The sequence below is a fragment of the Ctenocephalides felis genome, unplaced genomic scaffold (assembly GCF_003426905.1).
Source record: "Ctenocephalides felis isolate EL2017-DRISC unplaced genomic scaffold, ASM342690v1 CF-g0.4_SCAFFOLD_03572, whole genome shotgun sequence".
Classification (NCBI taxonomy): domain Eukaryota; kingdom Metazoa; phylum Arthropoda; class Insecta; order Siphonaptera; family Pulicidae; genus Ctenocephalides; species Ctenocephalides felis.
Window position 1 is genome coordinate 31403006 of NW_020539726.1, and position 20049 is coordinate 31423054.

General features: G+C 28.1%; 1 protein-coding gene across 1 annotated transcript in view; it reads right to left on the bottom strand.

Moving 5' to 3' along the window:
* The window catches only part of LOC113388365 (lachesin-like), an 82922-nt gene that overhangs the window by 52496 nt on the left and 10377 nt on the right, over nucleotides 1-20049 (bottom strand). The window contains exons 3-5 of the mRNA XM_026625750.1: nucleotides 15020-15121; nucleotides 13955-14063; nucleotides 5727-6017 (exon numbers count right to left, since the gene is read on the bottom strand). Of these exons, the coding sequence (XP_026481535.1) occupies nucleotides 5727-6017; nucleotides 13955-14063; nucleotides 15020-15121 (502 nt within the window). The remainder of the gene's footprint in view (nucleotides 1-5726; nucleotides 6018-13954; nucleotides 14064-15019; nucleotides 15122-20049) is intronic.

A 20049-nucleotide genomic window follows, 5' to 3' on the forward strand; every position in this document is an offset into this window, starting at 1 on the left:
ACATAAGTTGAATTATTACAATTAACACGCTAATTGCCATGTCAATCGTATGTGTTTAATGCTAAGAAGTTTCTTGTAAACTATGTCAGACATATGTCTGACATAGAGTGATTTGGTAGAAGCCACGTCAATCACAGGTGTCCGATGCAAATGATACATTTGGACTATGTTTTGACAACTTGGCATATCAGGAACAAAACTTGACATTTTCTTGGTTTGTCAAAACAAAAGTTTTAGTATAAGGCCTGTCAGTCACATGAAAAATGTGTGTTTTTCTAGGAAGTTTGTCATTTTTTCTTTGAAACTATTTCAACTATCGTATCTTAATTTCAACATTTTTTCTGATATCGTGGTATTGTGCTTTAAAACAATTTGCTGGAACTTCCCGTACCGTATAATAAATTTTTAGAAAAAGCTTCAAATGTTATCGAAAACTGAACTAAACGTATGTATGGCATCGTGCTTTAAGGCAAATTGCTGGAACTTCCCTTATTACAGTAACGAAATGTTTGAGGAATACAGAATGTTTTCAAATAGATCATTTTAAATATTTTAACATTGTCTCATATTTATAAGAGTTATATAAACTGAATTTCAAAGTTGAAATTATTTGTTTAAAGTATATTAGAACTTTAGTCAGAATTAAAATTAAAATCTGAATTATTTTCAACATACAGAAAAAACATACGAAAAAAAAATGAAACAATTTTTTTTTCCAAAAGCTATTACTTTGTTGTTACAAGCAGAAAGTTCTTTGAATCATTCAAATCAGACGCTTAGTTCTCTCAAAAACTGCCATTGTTTGCACATTTAGCTCTATATCTTCCGCCAAAAACTAATCACCTCTTTTCCCAATTATTTTAAATAGAATGTTTTTTAAATCATTCAAATCAGATGCTCCGTCCTCTCAAAAAACTCGATTTCTATTTTCTGCACTCTTTGCTCCGTATCTCCGTAACGGCTGGACTTGCCTTAGCCAAAAACTAATCAGCACATCTACCTATCAATAGGAATCGAATGTTTTTTCAACCATTTAAATCGGTTGATCCGTGCGCCCGAAAACGTGGACGAAAGAATGCGGACATACAAAACACACAACACATTCATTTTTTCTTTGGTATGCCGAAATGTTCAGAACCTTCAAAACGTCGAGAAATGCAAAATTTTTTATTTTCGACTCATTACTATAACAACCCTACGGAAAGTTAAAAATACGATTTTTGAAAAATTTTGACAATTTAAAGAAAAAATTTTTTTTTAATTAGATTTTTTTATTAATTTTTCTTGAAAATTTTGAAATTTTAACTTTCGACAATGAAATTTTTTATATATTTTTATATTTGAAGGTTTCTGAATATTTTTTGCATACCTTATAAAAATGCATGTCTATGTGTGTGTATGTATGTGCGGATACAAATTTTTGTCGACGATTTCGAGAACACGGATCTCGGTTGATGAGTGATTCAAAACATATTTGATTCCTATCGATAAGGAACGTGCTGATTAGTTTTTGGCAAAGGCAGGTCTAGCCGTTTGGAATATACGGAGCAAAAAGTGACTTAGTTTTTTAGAGAAGGCAGCGTTCTATTTAAGATTCAAAAAGCATTTTATTTGCATTGACAAAGAAAAAACTTGGTAAATTTTTGGGAAGGCAGGTCAAAAAATTACCAAAAAACCATTTGGCGGTTATTAGACATATGCACATCAAATTATCAAATATTTTATACACAATTCAAATAATAATATTATATATATAAAAAATGTTTATATTTTTATGGGTTCTGTACTGATATTTATTCTTTATCTGCGACGTGCCGTTTACGCGTTTCGATATTTTATCTCCAAAATTGCCACGCGTGAAATAAAGTTCAAAATTTAAAAAAAAAAAAACGATTTAAAAAAAAATCTAGTTTTTCAAATTTCTCGAAAATCAATTTTTTTCAATGTGTAAAAAAAATTAAAATCTTTTTAGAAAATTTAAATTTTTGGTGCAGGAATTTTTAGCAATTTGTCTTGAGGCACGATGCCATTAACCACTAGTTTTGAAAGCAATCAAGTTACAAAGATATTTTAAAGACAAATATCGAATTACGAATAAACATTACTACGGAACCCATAACAAAATGATCAAAATTTGTTATTATTAAAATCTGTTTAAAATTCAGCCAAAAAGTAATTAGCACGTATCCCCATCAATAGAAATCAAATGGTTTGTTCAACCGTTTAACATTTTTGAATCGGATGCCGTAGGCAAAACTCATATAGATCTCGGAATTCGCGAGTGAAAAGGGTTAAATCGTTTGATGCAAAATCGTCGATGAAAATTTGTATCCGCACTTACGTAGATACACGCACACACATATACACATACACATACATCCATTTTTATAAGGTATGCCAAAATGTTCAGAAAGTTCTGAAACGTAAAGATATGCAAAAATTTTTTGCGATTACTATAACTTGCCATACAGGAACATAAAAACAGATGCATGTTTTCTTTCATAGTGCTATTGAAAGGTGTCTTTATTATATTTGCTAATATTTTTTTACATAGAAATTTCGTACTAAAGTGTTAGAACCTTCGTTCAAACTGTTGTAGGTCTGCGTCTAAGACTTTTTGTGATAAGTTTACAGGCGCGTGTCTGACAAGGTGTCATTTACACAGAAATGTTTTCCCGCTTGGCTAGTTTGAATACACATCTCCTACACCACCAGCACCACCAACACCACCATCATCCTATTTATTTCTTCTTCTCAGTATTATTCGAAATATCTTATTCGGGATTCTTAACACGTACGATATCTACTTTGTGTTTTGTAAATAAAGATCAAAACATTGTTTTTCTGCAAGGAATTTGTTCGACTAGGAAATGAGCTCTGGTTTTACATACATTGTTAACAAATGAATTCAGACAAAGTCATCAACGGATGAAATCTTACAACTTTGCTTAGAAATACGCAATACGAAATGTATGCAGCTTTTTTTGAAGTATTAAATACTTGAAACTTTAATTATTAACTACTAGTATTATGATTTGGCAAAATATTGAACCAATTTTATTACCAAAGTTTTCACTAAATTAAAATTTCACAAGTTCTTAATATAATATTATTGCTTTAGTCAATTCAACTGAAATAACTGTTTTTAATTAAACAAAATTTTTATATTCCAAATGAAATTTATATTAAATTTAAAATAAGTGAAAAAGTATATAATATATACTTATATTATTCAGTATATAATATATCATTTTATTATAATGATATAATTATTAATGATTTTTAACTATAATTGATAGTTATTTTGTGAGTAAGTTTATGAAATTTTAAGGGTCTTATTTTTGTACACAGTAAGAATTCAAACTAATCGGAATATTTAAGCTTCCATTATCACTGTTAGTCTAAAATTTTGATCATGATATTAAATATTAACACTTTCGACTCGGGAGTCGGACTGCCAGTCGGTACGCTGCGCTCGGAATATTATAGTGCTATACTTATCTCTCAACTCGGAATTTTTTTTTGTATCGGATTTTTTCAAAGTGTGGTTATATTGCTTTTAAATATAGTTATTATGATAATAAATTAGAAAATTTTGAAAATTTAAAAAAATTGCACTCAAAACCATGCTATTCTGTTTAAAAAATCATTTCTTCACAGATCTTTATTAGAATTATGGGAATCATGAGTTATTAAATTAATTTTGTTATATATTTATTTATAAAATTAATAAATCAATCAATAAATAAATGTAATAGTAAATTAATTTTTAAAAAATGAAAAAAAATTAAATGTAAGTTTAGTTTGCGACGAGTCGTCGCCGACACGAGGCGGCATCCGAGCGCAACGGTAAAATGACTATGCCGCCGGAGTGGCGGCATCCGAGTGGAAAGGGTTAAATTTATATAAGAAATTTAAAAATTTATTCTAAACGTTTTATGATTTACTCGATATTAACTATAAATTCAAATTAATTTTTTGGAGAAAACAGAATGCAAGTTGCTACTAGTTTTTTGTAGAAATATAAAGCGAAAAAATATTAATGACTAACTTTATTTGTAATATTCAATTTTTTCATTATTAATTACTAATGTAAAAAAAACGAAAATTTACTGTTTGTGTTCTACTAAGCATGGTGTATTTGACAAGAATTTAAAACAAAACATACAAACAGCAACTTTTATATATTAGAAAAAAAATTACCATTAAAAATTTTATATATTAAAATAAGAACAAACCTTTATAATTTCGAACCAAATTATTGTATTAAAAAATTATCTGTTAAAATTTTTAATGATTATTTCTAAATTGTTTATAGTTACATCTTATATATAAAATTGAATCGCAAAATGTGTTGGTACCCGCAAAACTCTACAACGCCTGGACCAATTTGGCCAATTCTTTTTTTTTTTTTTTGTTGATGTCCAAGGATGGTTCTTACGGCGAGAAAAAGTCGAATAATTGCCGGAAAAATCCTAAAAACAGCATTTTCTTATTCTCATACAAACGTTTTTTTAACTAAAACGTAGAATCAATTTGGGCTTTATTGCTATTATATAAAGAAACGATTATGCGGTTTACGATAAATCTTTCTGAAGTTTAAGAAAATTTTCTAGGATGTATGTGATTATAAAGTACTGGAATGTATGTGCAATATTGTAAAAATGAATGAAAAAAATTGTAAAAAACGACATGTCATTGTTTGCATTGAAAACAAATGAAACTATCATCCGCCAAAAATTTCAATTCACTTATGAACTTAGACAATATCAGAATATGTATAATAAATTTAATAGCAGCAGAGATGTGCCAGAAATTAAAATAATATAAAATATAGTATATATATGGCAGATTGAATGATACACATAAAAACGGGATATGACAAATTATTGTACTTCAAATATGAAATTAAGTATTCATCAGCGCGGCGAAAAATACGAGCGCACGCCTTAGGGGGCGCCAACACAAGATTCAGGTATTAAATTTTCAATGTAGTTTTTTTTTTCAATATATAATTTTTTTGCATCTTTTATTAATCTTTTCACAATATTTTCAAAATTCGTAAAAATTTTTCTTTATAACAACAAATGTGAAAGTAAAGATAAATACATACAATTCGGCCCCTCGCGATATCGATTAGGAGAAGGTTAAGATGCAATTTAGGTTATCTTAAATAATATAAAATTAAATTAATTTAATCCAGCATGAAGTACCACGGTAAATATTAGTGGAGCGATTTACATGACGTCGATGCTGATATGCTTCTTGAGTGGACTGTAATTTTTATAATCGGCGAAATGTGAAATCTCCACGATGATTGTTTGAGAAAATGAATGTGCTGTTATATTCACGTTAAATTTATTTAATACTATTTTACAAATACGTCCTTCTTCTATAACTGTTAATACTAGACTGAATGTTTATCTGAATTTCAGGCCCGACGGAATATATTTTATTGACTTATTTTATAACCTTATTACATGAGCCGTCGAAACCGGGCAGGATCGTTCCCTATTTACGGGATTAACAAAATTTCTCCTGACCGTTAAATGAAATGATATTTTATAATTTTACGGCGACCGTTACAACAGATGTTTTAGTTTAAAAAGTTATCCAATTAGTGTATTATTTTAAAAATTTGTAGACATGGGTACAGGACAACGTCTGTCGGGTCATATAGTAAATTTATATAAAATTATATTTATCTGTCAATTTCTACAACTTACCATTCAGAATGTGCACATAAGTGCTGGCCGGCAGCGCATTGTTGGGCACACAGCTGTAATTGCCCGTGTGTCTGGGCGTCGCCGTGGTCACCACCAGGGCGCTGTGTTTCAGCGCCAGCTCGGTGGTGACGTTGACGCCGCGGTCGCCATCGTAATTTATCATCCGATTGTTGTGGTACCAGAAGACGTAGATCGGCGGTTCCGTACTCTGGACCACGGAGCAGGCCAGTCGGAGAGTGGAGCCTAGTTTTAGGTACTTCTCGGTCGGGCCTGATATTTCTGCTCTCGCCTCTGGAAAAAGAATTGTTTTATACAGTTACTAACTTTTAATAATAAATCATTCAAATATTACAACAACTACTGGTATATGGCACTGTGCCTTAAAGCAAATTGCTGGAACTTCCCGTACCGAAAACTAAATTAAAAAAAAACTTAGTAAAACTCCGAAAAAATTAAATTTTTGAGAAATTTTGAAACTTTTGAAAAAAATTTACTTTATGAAAAAATTGTTTTTTTTTATATTTTGATTTTATTTGAAAATTCACCTGCCTTTGCCAAAAACTAATCAGCACGTATTCTTATTAGTTGTTATCAAATGTTTTTTGAATTATTCAAATCAGTTGATCCGTGTTCGCAAAATCGTCGACGCAAATTCGTATCCACACACACACACATTCACGCACACACACACATACACACATTCACGCACACACACATACATCCATTTTTTCTAAGGTATGCCAAAATATTCAGAAACCTCTGAAACGTAGAATATATAGAAATTTTCATATTCGATTTTTTTACGATTACTATAACTTACCCTATGGCACGTTAAAAACTCACAATAGATGAAAATTAAGATAAATATTTCAATTAAATAATATAACTAATTGTAAGTATAAGGTTGTCAAATATCTCCCTTCCGCCTTTTTGTATTATAAACCAAGAGCAAAAAAGCGGAAGGGAGATATTTGACAACCTAATACTATTTTGCTTTAAAGCAAGTTGCATAAACTTCCCGATAGGTATTACATATGAATTGAGGTTCAGCTATTTAAATAACTCTTTTACTTAAATTAAGCGTTACTCTTTTTTCGGAAAATAAAATTTTTGCTCTTACTAAAAATAATAATCAATGCGATTTCCAATTGATGTCTTTAATGAATTTTTTAACACATTTTATTCAAGTGGACCGACTAAACACATGCTCAGCATAGATTCTAATTAGCATTGTTTAAGCCCACAGCCAAATTCCAAATTTGTATTTTTTATAATACAACATTTTATTTTCATATAAAAAGTCTATTTAGATAATTATTAAAAAAAATTTGAAAACATTGCCCAAATACATAAACTTCAGATAGCAACATTTTTGCGAAAACTGTAGTATAAAAACATTTTTGTGTTAATTTTAAAGAAATAGTTTGGCCGATCGTTTCTCAAAGAATTTGAAATTAAAAAAAAATGAAATTTTTGAAATTTTTGTATGAAAATCGACTCTTGAAAATTTTGAATTTATCTAAAAAAAATCGACTTTTTTGAAAATTTTGAATTTTTTTAAATCTTTGAAATCCATTTTAGTTAGTTGATTCACAGTGTCAGAAATGTCGAGAATTTTTTTTAAACTATTTAAGTAAACTTTAAACATGATTAACAATTTAACACACATGGTAACGATCCCAAAAAAAAAATGAAAGTTCAAAATCAACTTCAAGAAGACTGAAGAAGAAGCTGCCCGAAGATAATATGGAGGAACCATAGAACTACCACAACCTTATATAAACAGAATAATTGAATCATTTATTGAAGTGATTCTCTGAATATGATTGTAATATTGATCCGATAAATTTATATGTGTGTTTACAAGTGTGTGTGTATGTGTGTGAGTGAATGACATAAGCCAAATAGCTCATAGAATAGTTATGTATTCTGATTGCTATTGAAAATAAAAATTAAAAAAAAAAAAAAAAAAAAAAATCCCTGTAAATTATCTGATATATTTATGTGCATATGTCATCTAATAGTATAATTGTATATTTTTAACCGACAAATGGCATTTTTTGAACATATTTTTCTGAATTTCTGAAACCGCTGGACCTGCTTTCCGAAAAAATTCATCATTTTTTCACGCAAGTGAGATGTTTCTTTAATAATCCAAACTATATTCATTTTTTGCTATTTTTGCTCCGAATTTCCGAAGCGGCTGAACCTATCTTTGCCAGAAACCAATCAGCATGTCTCCCTATCAATAGGTGTCGAATGTTATTTGAATTATTCAAATCAGTTGATCCGTGTGCCTAAAATCGTAATCGAAATTTTGTATCAGCACACGCACGTATACACACATATGTACATCAATTTTTTTTTCTAAAATATGCCAAAATGTTCAGAAACCCCCAGAAACGCAGAAAATATAATTTTCGATTGATTGCAATTACTATAATTTATTTTACAGGAAGTTAATAAAAAAATATGAAAATGTCTGTAAATAAATATGAATTGGACTCTGAACTAATAAACTATGGAGGGTTTAACAACTATAAAAAAAAGATAAATATCTAGGGTTTTTATCTATAATCTTGTATATTATCATGATGAATAAGTATCCGAAGTTCTTGCAGCTTTTTTGTGCGCGCAATATTAGTTGTATCAAAATAATGATATATCTCTAAATTGGAAATCACTGTTTTATTAAACAGCAAAACACTGGATGATGTTCGTGTATTCCACGATCAATGTTTAATGTTTAATGCTTCATGTTTTATTACAATTGCACATGATTCACGATTATATTACATGTCATTCGATTATATTGTTTACTTTACGGATCTTCTCCTAGTATTATATATATTATACTCCCACGTCACGGATTACTATGCAATATACATTCCATTTTAGTATTGGTTTTATTTAATCATAAAATAGAGCAATAAACTCAGAACAATAATATAGATGTACGGGGGTATCATTATAATGCTGTATGTTGGAAATTTACATGATGTACATTTCTTACACATTGTAACAGTAAAATTAATCGTCGGGAGAATGTAAAATCAGCAAATCGGATTTTCTGGCAAAAGAAAACTTCTACAAATCAAACTTACTCTTATGAAGTCATCGATATGATACTTGTTTATGTGAATGGTAGCTGTATGAAATCATGCCTAAAAGCAATTTACAACATCACCAAGTTATATATTATTCGCAAAGGCTTCTAAAGCACTCCTTCTATTGTATAAGGTATAAATTCAGCCCGAAACCATCCATATCGATTACGCCTCGTATTAAAGGTATTTAAGCATTTAATTCCTCCAGTATTAACACAGAAACAAATATTATAACATCCCTTACAATAGACGATTAAATCGTTCCAGATATTTGCATAAATTTGAGAAACCGATAACGAAAACGATTATGAGTTGAGAAAACACATTTTAACGTTTGTAGAGAAATTAAATAGATTTTTAGTGTATCTGATAAATCTCATCTGATGTTAATAATGCATTATTTCTTTTGTTAAAGGTAAATCTGCGACTGGACAATTAATTGCCTGACCATCTACTGCCGATGTAAGTACAAATTTTAATTTACATTATCTACATTATTTACATTATATTCAGTATCTAAGTTCCTCCACATTTTTGTTATTTACAAATCAATATTCTATGATACTAAGTTGTAAAAACCAGATTTTTTTTATCATATTATATCATTTATGATGAGACTATGATATATAACGTAAGGTACAGAATATTTTAGTTCTCCTTCTTCAATATTTCTTAAAAAAAAGAAACATTTATGTTAAATGTAGTTTCAGTTTGATTTAAATTTGTTCAGACCACACACAACGTTTTTTTTTTTTAATTTGCAACATTTTAAGATAACTTTCAATATTTTCAGACGATTTTCAATGTTTTCAATATCTACAAAAATTTTAGACTATTTACAAAGTTTTGGCGATTGAAAGAAAGTTTGTATATTATTCAGACGATTTGCTAAAGTTTTAGACAATTTTAAAAGTTTTGCAACGTTTTCAGATGATTAAGATGATTTGCAACTTTTTCAGATAAATCATAAAACCTTTTTAGAGAATGTTCAATATTTTCAGACAATTTGCCTCATTTTCAGATGATTTGCAACATTATCAGACATTTCGCAAATTTTTCAGACGGTTCACACATTCGAGATAATTTGTAACGTTTTCACCAGATTTTATCGATTTCTAAAAAAAAATCGATTAATGCAAGTAAATTGTGACATTTTCATAAAACTTGCGGAATTTTTGGAAAATTTATTCAGTTTTCAGACGGTTTTCAATTCGGTTGACAATTTGAGAATTTTTTGGTCTATTTACTACATTATTACACAATTTGCACAATTCAAATAATTTAAAAAAATCTAGAATATTATCAGACGTTTCTCAACATTTTTAGACGATTATAAACATCAGCTTTCGAATTTGTCTTGCAATAATATACTATAACTAGCTGTAAGTGGAATTCTGTCTTAAGGCAATTAAGGCATCGTGCCTTAAGGCAAATTGCTGAAACTTCCCGTACCAAAAATTATTTTTTTTTAAAAACGATTAACATTTTTGAAAAAAATTTACTTCGAAAAAATAAGATTTTTGAGAAACTATAAATTGGACAAAAAATTACTTTTTTTTGAAAAATTTTTTTAAAAAAAAAAAAAAAAATTTAAATTTCTTTTTTTTTTGAAAAAAAAAATGTTTTCTTTATTTTGACATATTTTGGAAGATCTGACCTTTTTTGAAAGCAATCGTACTGCTTTACATGCATAAAGACGAAATATCAAAGCGCGTAAGCGCCGCGTCGCCGTCTAACGCGTAAACATTGGTACGGAACCCATAGGAATGTAAACAAAATTCATACTTATTGTTAAAATCTCTATAAAATATCTGATAATTTGATGTGCATATGTCTAATGATCATTTTTGACCGCCAAATGGCATTTTTTTTTACTTTTTTCATTAGATCTCCGAAACCGCTAGACCTGCCTTTATGAAAATTTGGTCAATTCTTCATCTTGTCAATACAAGTAAAACGTTTTTTGACTTATTCAAATTGGACACTCCGTTCTCTTAAAAACTGAGTTACCGTTTTCGGCACTTTTTGCCCCGTATCTTTGGAACGGCTAGACCTGTCTTTGCCAAAAACTAATCAGCACGTCTCCTTATCAATACGAATTGAATGTTTTTTGAATTATTCAAATCGGTTGATCCGTGTTCCCGAAATCGTCGACGAAAATTTGTATCCGCACATACATACACACACGCACATACATACATACATACACACACACACACACACACACACACACACACATACATCCATTTTTTCTAAGGTATGCCAAAATGTTCAGAAACCTCTGAAACGCAAAGATATATAAAAATTTTCATTTTCGATTTTTTTGCGATTACTATAACTATCCCTACGGGAAGTTAACTAGTTGGTTTGGTATTTAGCCTTGAGGCAAGTTACATGAACTTCCCGATATGTGTAAATAATTGACTTAATAAAAAAAAAGTGTAAATAATATATTTCATCAATCCTACTTTAAAAAACGATAATAATTTCAGTAAAGTTTGACGAATTTTTAAAATTAAACTACTTGTCGTAATGCCGTAATATTACAGTAAGTTCTATAAGACCATGATGTATATCGCCAAAAAAGTTCCATGAAAATCGGCTTAAATTTTTTTTTTTCAACAGTTCATTACAAGAAAACGGCTTGGTAGATTTTCACCTAAAATTAATCAGTACCATTCCCAACTAATATCTTTCGAACAGTTTTTGATTTTTTAAAATCGGTTCGGTAGGATGAGCTTAAATATGGACGAAAAGTTTAACACTTTTTTTAAATTGCAAAGAAACGGCTTGGCAGATCGTCGCACAAAACTGACAAACGATAGTCCTCACCGAAATACATCAAATGGCTTTTAAATTTCTGAAATCGGTTCAGGCGCTTTTGAGAAAACGTCGATCAAAAGTCTAATTTTGACAAATGTCAAAAAAACTATACCAATTTTTGCAAACTTTGACGAATTTTTAAAGCTAAACGAGTTTTCGTAGGGCCGTAATATTTTAGTATGACCTAGAAAACTATGGTATCTACCGTCAAAAAAAAAATCATAAAAATCGTCGAATTTTTTTTTTTTTAAACGTTATTACAAGAAAACGGCTCGGCCGATCTTTACCAAAAACTAATCAGCACGATTCCCAACCAACATTTATCGAATGGTTTTTGAATTTTCAGAATCGATTTAGATTTGCGGGCTAAAACGTGGGCGAAAATTTTTTCACTTTTCTGCAATTTACAACGAAACGGCCCGGCCGATCGCCGCACAAAACTCAGATCATCGAGATACATCGAATGGTTTTTAAATTTTTAAAATCGGTCCAGTCATTTTTGAGAAAACGTCGATTTACGGCAAAACTGTTCACATACACACACACACACACATACTTTTTCCAAATTTGGTCTCATTCGATTCAGAATGGCTTGAAACGTCGAGAAAACATAAAATTAGCGAATCGGATTTTTTTATGAAAACATAAACTTCTCCTTCGGGAAGTTAAAAATATACTAACTAGCTGTAAGTGGAATTCTGTCTTGAGGCAATTATGGCATCGTGCCTTAAGGCAAATTGCTGGAACTTCCCGCACCGTAACGAAATGTTCGAGGAATACTGAATGTTTTCAAATAGATTATTATAAATATCGTAACATTGTGTAATATTTATAAGAATTATATAAACCAAATTGCAGAGTTGAAATTATTTGTAAAGCATATTAGAACTATAGTCAGAATTAAAAATAAAATCTGAAATATTTTCGATATACAAAATACTAAAAAAAAAAAAAAAAAAAAAAAATGGAACAAAATTTTTTTTTCAAAATCAATTATTTTGTTAAGACAAGCTGAAAGTTCTTTGAATCATTTAAATCGGACGCTTAGTTCTCTCAAAAACTGTCATTTTTTACATATTTAGCGCCGTATCTTCGAAATGGCTGGGCCTGCCTTTGCCAAAAAGTAATAAACACTTCTCCCAATCATTACTAATTGAATGTTTTTTAGATCATTCAAATCGGATACTCCGTTCGCTCAAAAATTCGATTTCTATTTTCTGCACTCTTTGCTCCGTATCTCCGAAACGGCTGGACCTGCCTTTGCCAAAAACTAATCAGCTCTTTTCCCAATCAATAGGAATCGAATGTTTTTTGAACCATTCAAATCGGTTGATCCGTGCGCCCTAAAACGTGACTGGAAATTTGTATCCACACATACATACACACACACACACACACACACACACACACACATCCATTTTTTCTGAGGTATGCCAAAACGTTCAGAAACCTTCAAAACGTCGAGAAATGTAAAAATTTTCAATTCCGATTTTCGGCCCATTACAATAACTTACCCTACGGGAAGTTAAAAAGTACGAATTTTAAAATAGTGATTTTTTGATATTTATTTTTAGATTTTTGTGTAAACAATTCCAAACCTTATAAATAAAATTTAATAAAATTAGTATTTATTTTCGTAACAAATAAATATAAAATCTAAAAATAAGTTTAGTAACTTATTATTAAAATGTTACATCACTTATTAAAAGATTCATTGTTTACTTAATTGATTATTAGAAATTTCATTATAGACCTAATGTGTAATAAAAAAAATACCTGAAAATTACATTCGTACTCTAATTCCATCTGTATTTTTTTTGCAATAAATATGTCCTTGATACAATATTTTTTCCTATTTTTTTTATATGATTTTTGTGGCTTGTTTTTAAATAATTACTTTTTTAATAAATTTACGTAAATAATATGATATAAAATTAGTAAGAAAAGACTAGAAATTGTTTTAAAAGTATTCTTATAAAAATATGTGGTTTCTCAAAATTAAGCATTGATTCATATTTATGAAAATTAGGAAATATTATAGTTATTCTCAATTTTGATCTCTCCATGTTTTTGAAATTTTCTTCTAAGCATAGTTAAGCTTTGTAAATGATTACTGTTCTAACAAATAATATCTGACATCAAGAAGTAAAAGTTGTTTTAGAAGAGCTTTTTAACCAAATATATGTGAGTTCTTTAAAGTTTCTTAATGCACAATGTTGCATTTATGATTTTCAAAATTCTTTATGATTATGAAAATAAAGTACTAATATTAAAATATTTTTAAATATTTTTACTCACCCACAACATTGAGATGTATAAATATACTCGTTGGAGGGTGCGTCGATACTTGGCACTCGTAAATTCCAGCATCTCTTGCTTGAACGAATTTTATTTGAAGTGTCCAATCCTGAAAAAAAAAAATTATTATTGATAAATACCATAATAAATTTATAAAAAATAAGTGATGAAAATTAGAGAACTCCGACATATAATTTGAAAATACGTACTACATATGTTTAAGTGCACTATAAGATAAAATCTTAAGAAACGTAATATGTACATTAAATTGCAAACTATAAATATAAAATTTTATAAGGCTTTTACTAGTGTACTATTTCAAACAACAGAATTATTTTTCAGTTCTACATTTTTTTTATAATTTTTTTACTATGCTTTGGCAACATTCACATTGTTACGGTTCTCTGTAAATAATGTTATAGAGAAATTTTAAATTTATTTAATACTTCAAATATTCTGTCACACACGTTTTGTTAATGGCAGTAAGTCTAAAAGAACATTTGAATGTAAAAGGATTTTTTCATAATCATTTTAAATCGGATTTACCGCCAACGGCACAGATGCGTTTGTACTCGTAGTTTTGTATTCATAGTTTGCATTCGCATTTATTCAATTATAGAGATATAAAATTTTCATATGTCTATTTGTGTATATGTATGCATATAGTAAATTAAATTTACAATTTAATAAAATTTTATATTTTATTTTTCTACTATTTTTCTCTCCATTACTGCTCACACAGAAAATTTGTCTTGAATTCTTAGTAGCTACTTAGAATAAACTAAAAAAAAAATTGCGTAAAATGTTTGTAAGATTTTTTTTCCAAATACGAATAAATTTGTACAACTTGCTATATTTTTTAAAAGTCCTATAAAAATTCCATCTTATAAAAATCTTTCAAATTTGATTTTTTTAAATATATTTAAATTTTGTTCGATCATTCACAAATTTGAGCTCAAACCGAGTTGCATTGAATGGAACAAAATTAGAGGATAAAATTAAGTTTTTTAGAATAAGGTTAAGAAATAATTAGAGTAAAAGTATTTTTATATCATTATTATTTACCTCAGAATGTTGTAGATGTATTGCTGAAAATCTTTCATCACTTGAATAAGTCGTCAAACCCACCGTGAGCAAATGATAATCTTTACGTCTTATCCAAGAAACCTGAAAATAATGAAAATATATGTATTTTTTATATTTTAATTAATAACACTTCATCATGACATTAACTAATTTATTTAATTTTATACCAAAAAACTAAGTTATTTATATTCAAATTTAAATAGATAGTATTAGATACGTTAAAAGACCAAGTTTACTAGTCTCAATTAATTTCTAATATGTTATTCTTAATTGAATTCTGGATTATTTTTACCTAAATTATTGTAGTATAAAAATCATGTTAACCATTTAGTTTTGTCTTTATTAATTAAAAAAATCAATTTGTAATAATACATATTATTTTCCATAAGTTTAACAAATATTTTGAACGAAATCTATTATTTTTACAGATATTTTTCAAATGAGATATTATTAAATTAGTGGTTATTATAGCAAATTTTAATACCAATTTTGAATAGCATTTCATGACCAGTTAATTATACTATTATTATTAAAATATTCTAAATATTTCTTTTATCATACAATATGTTATGTTAAAAATATTTTGGACAAACTATTTTATTATTTTACAATTATTTTTGCAAATACTTTCTAAATACTCAGAGATTATTAAACTAGTTTTGGTTATATAATTTTTTTAACAATTTTAAATTGAATTTGATCATCAATTAGTAATACAATTATTTCTTTAGTATCTTCAATATTTTTATGGTTAAAAAGTTCAACAAGATAAATCGTATATATGTCAAAACTCTTTTTTTTTTTTTTTTTTTTTTTTAATTACATTATCTGTTACAACTGCTAAATAATACAATATTTAGTAACAATAATTAACAATAACATAAATATAGATAAAATAGAGTACAAAATAAAGGATAGTATTTTTAACTTCCCGAAGGAGAAGTTTATGTTTTCATCAAAAAACCCGATTCGCTAATTTTATGTTTTCTCGACGTTTCAAGCCATTCTGAATCGAATGAGACCAAATTTGGAAAAATATGTGTGTGTGTGTGTGTGTGTGTGTGTGTGTGTGTGTGTGGTGTGTGTGTGTGTGTGTATGTGAACAGATTTTTTGCCGTAAATCGACGTTTTCTCGAAAACGGCTGGGTCGATTTCAAAAATTTAAAAGCCATTCGATGTATCTCGACGAGAACTATTGTTTGTCAGTTTTGTGCGACGATCGGCCAAGCCGTTTCTTCATAAATGGCAGAAAAGTGAAAAATTTTTCGTCTACGTTTTAGCCCGCAATTCTGAATCGATTTTGAAAATTCAAAAACCGTTCGAAAGATATTGGTTGGGAATCGTGCTGATTAGTTTTTGGTAGAGATCGGCCGGGCCGTTTTCTTGTAATAAAGTTTTTTAAAAAAAAAATTTCGACGATTTTTATGATTATTTTTTTGACGATAGATACCATAGTCTTCTAGATCATACTAAATATTACGGCCCTACGACAACTGGTTCAGCTTTAAAAATTCGTCAAAGTTTGCAAAATCAGTATGGTCTTTTTGGCATTTGTCAAAATTAGACTTTTGATCGACGTTTTCTCAAAAACGCCTGAACCGATTTTAGAAATTTAAAAGCCATTTGATGTATTTCGGTGAGGACTATCGTTTGTCAGTTTTGTGCAACGATCTGCCAAGCCGTTTCTTTGTAATTTGAAAAAAACTTTTCGTCCACATTTAAGCTCATCCTACCGAACGATTTTAAAAAATCAAAAACTGTTTGAAAGATATTAGTTGGGAATGATACTGATTAATTTTAGGTGAAAATCTACCGAGCCGTTTTCTTGTAATTAACTGTTGAAAAAAAGTGTTAAATTTTCGTCGACATTTAAGCTCATCCTACCGAACCGATTTTAAAATATCAAAAACTGTTCGAAAGATATTAGTTGGGAATGATACTGATTAATTTTAGGTGAAAATCTACCGAGCCGTTTTCTTGTAATTAACTGTTGAAAAAAAGTGTTAAATTTTCGTCGACATTTAAGCTCATCCTACCGAACCGATTTTAAAATATCAAAAACTGTTCGAAAGATATTAGTTGGGAATGATACTGATTAATTTTAGGTGAAAATCTACCGAGCCGTTTTCATGTAATTAAATGTTGAAAAAAAGTGTTAAATTTTCGTCGACATTTAAGCTCATCCTACCGAACCGATTTTAAAATATCGAAAACTGTTCGAAAGATATTAGTTGGGAATGATACTGATTAATTTTAGGTGAAAATCTACCGAGCCGTTTCTTCTTGTAATTAACTGTTGAAAAAAAGTGTTAAATTTTCGTCGACATTTAAGCTCATCCTACCGAACCGATTTTAAAATATCAAAAACTGTTCGAAAGATATTAGTTGGGAATGATACTGATTAATTTTAGGTGAAAATCTACCGAGCCGTTTTCTTGTAATTAACTGTTGAAAAAAAGTGTTAAATTTTCGTCGACATTTAAGCTCATCCTACCGAACCGATTTTAAAATATCAAAAACTGTTAGAAAGATATTAGTTGGGAATGATACTGATTAATTTTAGGTGAAAATCTACCGAGCCGTTTTCTTGTAATTAACTGTTGAAAAAAAGTGTTAAATTTTCGTCGACATTTAAGCTCATCCTACCGAACCGATTTTAAAATATCGAAAACTGTTCGAAAGATATTAGTTGGGAATGATACTGATTAATTTTAGGTGAAAATCTACCGAGCCGTTTTCTTGTAATTAACTGTTGAAAAAAAAATTTAAGCCGATTTTCATGGAAATTTTTTTGGCGATATACATCATGGTCTTACTGTAATATTATGGCCTAACGACAAGTAGTTTAATTTTAAAAATTCGTCAAATTTTGCTAAAATTATTATCGATTTTTAAAAAGTAGGATTAATGAAGTATATTATTTACACATTTTTCTTTGATTAAGTCGATTATTTACACATTTCGGGAAGTTCATGTAACTTGCCTCAAGGCTAAATACCAAACCAACTAGTTAATACAATGATATCCGTATTATGACATAAAATATGTATATAATATTATATATAATACAAAATAAAAGCAAATAATAATAATAATAAAATTAATAAATAAAATAAATAACATTAGTGAATAATAAAAATAATACTAGAAAAACAATAGAGTGGAAAAAACTTGAAATATTTCTCTGTTTGTTAATATATGTTGTTTTTTAAGTAGTAAATTCTTTATTGCAAATAGAAAACAAAGAATTAGCTAATATTTATATAAATAACTGAATATCAGAATATTTAGATAACAAAATATATCACCTGTCTACTATTATTATTTTATTGTTTTTAATATTCTTTTAATTAGGTTATTCAATAAAGTACAAAATTTGTAAGTCACTATTTGAAAATTGTTCCTTTATTAAAATATAAATGCTCTATTGAATTTTAATATAACATTGTACCAAATTATTAGATATTCAGCAAAAATTACGAAAAAGCTTTTTCAATAATCAAATTTAAAAAATTTTCAATTTCTTTTATAATATACGAGCCAGTAATTGTATTACTTAATTTTTGGTAATAGCTGGTCTAGGCTACTTCGGAATTTTGTAAATCTCAATATTCAAAATAATTTAATTTTTTGTTGAATAATTCTACTCTATTCTATTTTTACTGATTTACATTAACGCAACATAGAGTTGATTAACAAATAAAAATTTAATTCAAGTTAGTCGATCATTATTCAAAAAGTTTTAAAAACTTTTATGAAGTTTCAATAAAGTGTTTTTTTAAGCCACTGTCTGAAAACTGCTTCCTTTACTTTTTTATGGATAAAAAAAACTTACCAATAGGTTTTCCTAAAAATATGATTTAAAAAATACTGGGCAACATTAAAAGATATAAGAATTTTTAGTAAAGGTCGTAGTAAGCAAATTTGTAATTTTATAAATTATTTGAAATTTTTTCATTTGTTTCTAATAAACTCTAAATATTTTACATATTTATCTTACTTTGATGCAATATCTTATATTATGCATTTTTTAAATTTTACTTCAGAAATATTTTAATATGCCAAATTCTTGCGAAGACAAAATCTCAATTTTTGACTCATTTTTTTTAAATAAAGTTTTAGTTAGAATTTTCTATAAATATTAAGAAACATATTTATAACTAAATTATTGTCATGAAAAATAAATATATCATTTGACAAATTAGTCTTATGATAATAATATAGTTAAAGTAAAACATACAAGTAGAAATATATGGAAAAAGTAGTACATAAAACAAATAAAACATTATAATTGAGAATAAGCTACTTATACGACGTCCTTTTATCTCTGTTAGATGACCTTATTATTACAATTTTTGAATTACTGATAAAAAAAAATTCAATATGTAAGTAATAAGTTTTCAGATAAATATACCATCTATTGTTGTTATTTTTCAAATTCTATGAATATTATTAGATACCCATCAAATTTCTCTTGTAACGATTCTAAATCGATGTACAAATAAAACATTATTTTTCAATTTCAATTTAAATCATCGTCTAACAAAAATAAACGATTGCTAATACTTGAAATATCTCTTGGTTCATTATTTATTCAGTACAAATGTTTCGTGCTCATTTTATATGTGAACGAAAGACGAATCAATATTTTATGTGGCAGATATATATATATATATATATATATATATATATATATATATTTGTCTCGAATGGACTCCAAAACTACTGAACCGATTTTAGATCTTATTTGCTTATACAATACAAAAAATCTCAACTTATAGTCTAAATATTATTAGTAAATTTAATTAATTTTGACAGTGATGAATTTGAAAAGAAAAACACAGATAACAAAACCATATCAGATGTTAGTTTCAGATATTTTTGCACAATATTAAAAAAATCATGGATTTATGATTTAAATTTAATTTGCTTACATTTGGACACAAGTTAGAACTAAAAATATCACAAATCTCAACTAAACCAAAAAATTTATATAATGTAGTGTAGTA